General features: G+C 45.0%; 1 protein-coding gene across 1 annotated transcript; it reads right to left on the reverse strand.

Annotated features, from left to right (window-relative positions):
- Positions 1–1,922: 1,922 nt before the first annotated feature.
- Positions 1,923–4,097, reverse strand: LOC108367800 (uncharacterized). The gene has a single exon (XM_017622498.1). The coding sequence runs from the start codon at positions 4,095–4,097 to the stop codon at positions 1,923–1,925; it is 2,175 nt and encodes a 724-aa protein (XP_017477987.1).
- Between the last annotated feature and the right edge of the window lie 2,593 nt (positions 4,098–6,690).

Raw genomic sequence — 6,690 nt, forward strand, 5'->3', positions numbered from 1 at the left:
TGAGCAAAATAAATAAAAGGTTGTAAAATTAGGTAATTGTAGGGCCAGTGCAGGTAAACGTAATACTTTCATTGATAATTGATACTAGTCGCACAATTTTTAAGGCAGGTATCGCCAATGTGCAGGTATGTTGAATGCATCTATCGCAGCAGTTTACCTATAAATGGTGAAAATAATGCTTTTGATGCGCATTTTGGGGTAGGTATCTTAAATGTGCACTTAAGCATAGAGGCAGCAAAGCAAAGTATACTGTATAAATTAATTCCCTAGATGGTCCAGGGGTCTTGATACAAAGGCGGTCAAAACACAGTAAAATTTGTGGCTAACGGAGCGTAATTTGTCAAATGACGTAAAAACGCTATAAATTTGTTAAATAATATGTATAGTTTCAGGCGCTAGTAAGAGAAATACCGGAAATTAGCTTCAGCTGTGTTTAACATGGCCAAACATTATCTGGTTTCCTCACACATGAGTTAGTGAAATACAGAAATACGATAAAAGGCACGCAAAATGCACATGCATGCATCTATAAAAAGAGTACATAATTCTACTATCCCGCGAAAAAATTTCAGTTAGTACGATGTGCTTCTTTTGAATACTGTTAAGGATAATGCTGCATAGTCGTATGCCATGGGATATTAGAGGTAAACGGAAAACAATTGTCTATAATTAACATACCGAAGTGGTCAAAAGGATTAACTTAGGTGAAAATGCTTCAGTTTAAGATAGAATTTACATTTAAATAACTTTTTTATTTAAGGCAACAAGATAAAATCTTTATAGATGTTTGCTCATAGAGCACTACTGCTATGCATATAACAGAGAGTAGGTGACGTCGATAACGATGTTTAAATGGAGGTTAGTGTTAACCAGAGATGCCGAAAACTACCCTTAGGGCCGTTTTTTTCAATGTCCGGTTATCATTACCTCCCTGTTAAACGTCACTATCAACATTTTACCACCGGTTTGTGTTAACCGGATATTGAACGGCCCTTAGTCAATTGTTGTCGTTTGACAGCGTGAAACTCTGTAGTGCGTTTGCGATTCGGTTTCAGCGTTATACGTAAAAATTTGCTAATAAAATAAGTTGGTGTTAAAGACATAAACCTGAAAAGTGCTCTAGCAACGTTACCAAAGTTGTAATTTCCTGTGCATTCATCCTAAGAGCGCACATATGTACATATACATATCGTCGATGTTTTTGCAAGACCGCCCATCGACCAATTTGCAAAACCGCCTCTGTATCTTACGGCACTAAAATTTTACAGGACAGCGAAAAAACGGGTTTTCATTGAAGGCATTGCCTTGATAGGCGGTATTTTCTCTAGCTTCTATTTTACAAATCTGTTGTTTAATAACGATTTTACGATTCTCATGGAAAAAATACTGGTTGCCTGGAGTTCAAGGTCACCAAATCTCGTTTTTGTCTCAATGACGATTTAGGCGGTTTTGCAACTGGTCGATGGGCGGTTTTGCAAAAACATCGACGATATGTATGTATGTAGTAAACTTACATACATATTTTTCCACAGAATGCTATATATTCTTGCAATACTAGATACAAATACTACTTCGTTCGAAAGCAGGTATGCTTTTCTTATATAAGTGTGTATAAATTTCCCAATGATTTGCAAAAATCTCCACATACAGAACAGACATAAAACCAAAATTTATACTATGCACTTATGTTAGCTTTCAATTTTAACGTTTTCGCAGTTTCCTATGTTTGTCTTCATCTTAAGAAGGGATCACTCGATTTGTACATTTCAGCAGGTACAGAGTGGTGTTGTTCGGAAATTCTTTTATTGGGCTGTGTTTCCGCACTAAATAAATAGACGACTCGCTTAGATTTAATTAATATTCTTTATTGACTTGAAAACACAACCGCCGCGCACTCGCTCCAATACAATACTGAAAACAGGTTACTCTCTCACGCTTGAACATCCTCCGGCCTTGAGACTCGGTGTGACTCGAGGCTCAATTGGTTCTACAGGTAAAACGCATAGCTTTTGTACTGGCCGATTAATGGAGCCATTGCCAGTCCAAAGTGTGACATTGCGGACTAGACCATCACTCCCTGGATGCAATGCGGTGATTCGTCCCATTTTCCATAGGGTCGGTGGCGTAGCTTCGTTTTTTATGACTACTAAGTCGCCTATCTTGAGATTCCGTCTGCTCTCTCGCCACTTGGGTCGCTGTTGAAGTTCGTGCAGGTAGCTATTGCTCCACAGTTTCCAAAAACGCTGAGTGATTCGTTGCCGAGATTGCCAGTAGTCGAGGCGATTCTCCGGCCATTCCACTGGTATTTGCTCCCCTAGCACAGGTACTAAACTTTCACCAATTAGCAGATGACCGGGTGTAAGGGGCGATAAGTCTTGTGGGTCAGCGCTCAGGGCGCACAATGGACGCGAGTTGAGGACCGCCCCAATTTCTGCTAGCACAGTTTGTACGGCTTCGATCGTTAACAAGTGAGCTCCCATGACTCGTCGGAGATGGTGCTTGGTAGCTTTCACCGCGGCTTCCCAAAGCCCTCCTTGGTGCGGTGCAGATAGTGTAATAAAATGCCATTCGGTTTGACGTGCTGATAATTGGTCGAAGAGGTCTGAGGCTTGCCAAGTTTGCAGCATTCTACTTAACTCACGTTCTGCGCCAACAAAATTGGTTCCGTTATCACTCCATAGATGCAGACAGTGCCCATAGCGCGACGTAAAGCGAATAAAGGCCATAACGAAGGCCTTGGTAGATAAATCTGATACAAATTCCAAATGCACCGCCTTTGATACCATACACACGAACACCGCGATATATCCTTTAATAACGACGTTTCCCCGGCGTCGATCTGGACGGACTTGTATGGGGCCTGCGTAATCGACTCCCGTATGTACAAATGGACGGGCTGGACGCACCCGACACGCCGGAAGATTTCCCATCATCTGTTCGGTCGTCTTGGCTCGCAGCCTTTCACAGGTTATACACAATTTGACAATTGATCTCGCTAGCGACCGCACGCCGAGGATCCAGTAGTTTTGTCTTAGTGCGGCTATAAGCTGCTGAGCCCCGCAGTGCAGCAATTTGACATGTGTTGCGCGTGCCATTAAAAGGGCCAATCTCCCCTTGCCTGGTAATATGATTGGATTTTGTTGAACGTCCGGTATATCTGCCGCTTGCAGTCGGCCGCTCATCCGTAGTACGCCATCTTGCAAAAACGGAGCCAAAATTGCAATTGAATTGGACAACTTCGAGGTCTCTACCGGTTGCTGGTGCTGAGCCCAGCGCTCGAGCTTTCGGATATCATCCCCAAAGAAGTCGCTTTGCTCCTGTCGGATCCAAAATGTAAGTGAGTGTTCGAGTTCCTTGACGCTTAAGTGAAGGTTCTGCCTTTCGGCCGATGGTGATCGGCAGTTCCGTGTAAATCTAAATACCCACGCAGTTACCCTTATCAATCGATTCATCGAAGAGTAACGCTCTAATAATGGCTTTTGTTCGATATATATAGCGTTGACCTTGGCCACCATTTGACCACTGGTCCGATCTGTGCGGTTTCTTACGCGTCGACATTCATTCTTAACTTCCGTTTCGACCTGCTCGGATATCCTTTCTGGTGGGTTTGGCCACATAGCCTCGGGTTGTCGAAGGAAATCAGGCCCATGCCACCAAAGTTCGGACTCAATCAACTCCCTCATTGTCATTCCCCTAGAAATCAGGTCTGCTGGGTTTATATCCGTGGGTACATACCTCCAATCGCAGTCAGCTGTGTTCGTATTGATCTGACGTACGCGATTTGCTACAAATTGCTTTAGGCTACTTTCGCCCCGTTTCAACCAGCAGAGGACTACCATCGAATCGGACCAACCCGTGATCGAGCCGATCATTATATTATGTTGAGTTTTGCAAATGTTCACTACCCGTTGTATAAGCTCACTAAGCAGCACTGCAGCACGCAGTTCGAGACGTGGAATGGTTTCTCCTCGCAGAGGCGCCACCTTAGATTTAGATAGTAATAGATTCGATTTCACTTCAGCCCCAGAATGTATTGTCACGTATACTGCTTCACCTAATGCAAGCGTGGACGCGTCCGAAAAACCGTGTAACGTCATAGTGAGTCGCCGGGAGTAACCTATCCACCGTGGTATGCGCAGATTGTTAAAAAGTGGAATTTGAGAAAAATGTTCTGCCAGGCCGTTTTCAATGGATCTGATAGTATCATATCCCAATCTTGCTTCTCCTTCCAGATCTTTTGAATAAGTATCTTTGCATTGACTATAAACGGTGCTGCTAGGCCATCAGGATCATAAATTCGTGCGGTTATGCTCAAGACTGAACGCTTAGTCCAGCTCGTAGCATGAATATCTGGAAGGGGTTGAACTGCGAAGGCAAACTCATCTGTTGCGGGCATCCATTTGAGACCAAGAACCGATGCTTCCGTATGGGTATTCAGCCAAGCAGCTGATTCAGCAGAATGCGCACCAATGGAACTATTAATATATTCCGAATTTGATTGCCACTTAGTGAGTTCGAAACCCCCGGCGGCTAGCAGCTGCTGCATTTTATGGCAGAGTAGAAGCAAATCCTCTTCCGTGTCTTCACCCACCAAGCAATCGTCCATGTAAAAGTTGTTTAATACCGCTCTGGCTCCTCGAGGCCACCTAGCTGAATTATCTCTGGCACACTGTTGCATCGCCCGAACGGCACAAAATGGCGCAGATGCCATACCGAATGTGACCCCCGTCAGCCAATATTCCACTATTTCTCCTACATCATTCCTCCAAAAAATGCGCTGTAGGTCCCAATGCTTCCTTGCTATCTTTACCTGGGGGAACATTTGCTTGATGTCCGCCGTTACAGCATACGTGTTCAAACGGAATCCCCAAAGGAGATCAATCAGGTCTTGCTGCAGTTTCGGTCCGATCATTTGCACATCATTCAACGATATGCCAGTGTCCGTCAAACAAGAGGCATCAAAAACAACCCTAAACTTTTTCGTTATAGCATGATGGGGAATATAATAGGCCTTGTTTTCCGGCGGATTCGTCGCTGGGCGGAGCCAGTCCTTCGCTACATATTCATTTATAAATGCCTGATACTTCTGCTTTAGTTCAGCGTCCCGTCTAAACCGTTGCTCTAATTTTATGAATCGTTGCAGTGCCATTGCCCGATTAGAGCCAATACTATCCCAATGAGGCCGCAAAGGAATCTGCAACACATAACGACCGGCATTCGAGTCAAACGCGAGCGTTTTCAAGAAGTGATCCTCACACGCTTGCTGCTCCGCTGTCCATGTGGACTCATCGCCAGGCATACCCTCGAATTCGAAAAACCCTCGTAACAATTTATCAAGCTGAGAATCCTCCTCGCCTTGGCCTACGTTTTTGGTGAGGTGGGCAGCAACAACACTGTTATTAGTGGAGATTTCACCAAAAAGTAGCCAACCTAAACGGGTTTGTTGTGCCACAAACCCCGCAGACAGGCGCCGCATGTTATCTTGCATGAGTCGAGCCCATACTCCTACCCCTAAAAGCAATTGGACCTGTGCTGGTTTTTCAAACTTCGGATCCGCTAAATATGTTAATATATCACTTGGTACTTCCTGCCTTTGCAAACGTTTTTGGGGTTGTAACATTTCTCCTAATACCGAAGGCACTACCAGACAGTAAATCAGTAACCGTAGATCCTCGTCATAAAGAGACATAAAATGACCGGTAACCATTTTTTCGCAGATGTAAGATCTTGACTTGACCGCCGTTGATACTCCTACTCTAGTTCGGCGCGTACAGATCCTATTATCTTGCACGACACCCTTACTAATCAAATTCACCTGAGCTCCTGTATCGCATATTGCACGTAGCGTAACTACTGCCCCACTACTGGTCAGAAAGCGCACCTGTGCTGTTGCTAATATGTTATCGTGTAAATTGCTGCCTCCACCCGATGGTATGGTGGATCCTATATGCTCTTCTAGCTGCGACGAACCTGCACTGCTGAAAACCCCGAGGCCGGTTTTCTCATAATCCATTGGCTGCTATTGCTCTGCTACCGTTTCCCCCTCTCCGGCTGTTGCTAACGCGGATGTGCGTGATGGCACCTCCTTGGAAGTTCCAGATAGCTTGGGGCATATAATGCTGTTGTGAGGTGCCCGTGCGCATCTTGGACAACGGCTTTGTAAACAGTTCCGGGCAGTATGACCTCTTCTCAAGCAGTTCTGACATAGTCCTAGCTCAAAAATTCGTTTAACTTTCTCCTCCCTATGCATACTTCCAATTCCTGGGCACCGATGAAAAGCATGATCGCCCGAGCAGTGGAAGCAAGGGTGGGTGCTGGATCGTGACGACACGCTTGGGAATGCACGCTGATTCGTTGAAGCCTTGTTTACTTGCCTCTCGCTGTGATTAGATGAAGGTAGTGTCGCCTGACTCAATAGCCCGCTGCTCCGACGCTCAAGCCATACATAAAAGTCGGTCTGTAAATTGGGTATACGATCGGTTGGCCTAACCATTTCCCACTGGCTGCGGGATGTGCTATCTAAGCGGGACTCAAGGAAATTTAATATTAGTAAGTCACGCTGCTCTTCAGCCCCCAACTGCCTTGAAATCATACGCAAGCTATTGCGCGTCACATCAAGCATATTGCGCATTAATGCATGGGTAGCCTTTGGCCAAATGGGCAGCCCATAAATTGCCGAGCAGTGTGCAG

The sequence above is a fragment of the Rhagoletis zephyria genome, unplaced genomic scaffold, assembly GCF_001687245.7.
Source record: "Rhagoletis zephyria isolate East Lansing unplaced genomic scaffold, Rhagoletis_zephyria_1.1 Rzeph_scaffold_02820, whole genome shotgun sequence".
Classification (NCBI taxonomy): Eukaryota; Metazoa; Arthropoda; class Insecta; order Diptera; family Tephritidae; genus Rhagoletis; species Rhagoletis zephyria.

Excerpts from the sequence above, each read along its gene's own strand:
- LOC108367800 (XM_017622498.1), bottom strand. The coding sequence starts at position 4,097 with ATGACGTTACACGGTTTTTCGGACGCGTCCACGCTTGCATTAGGTGAA.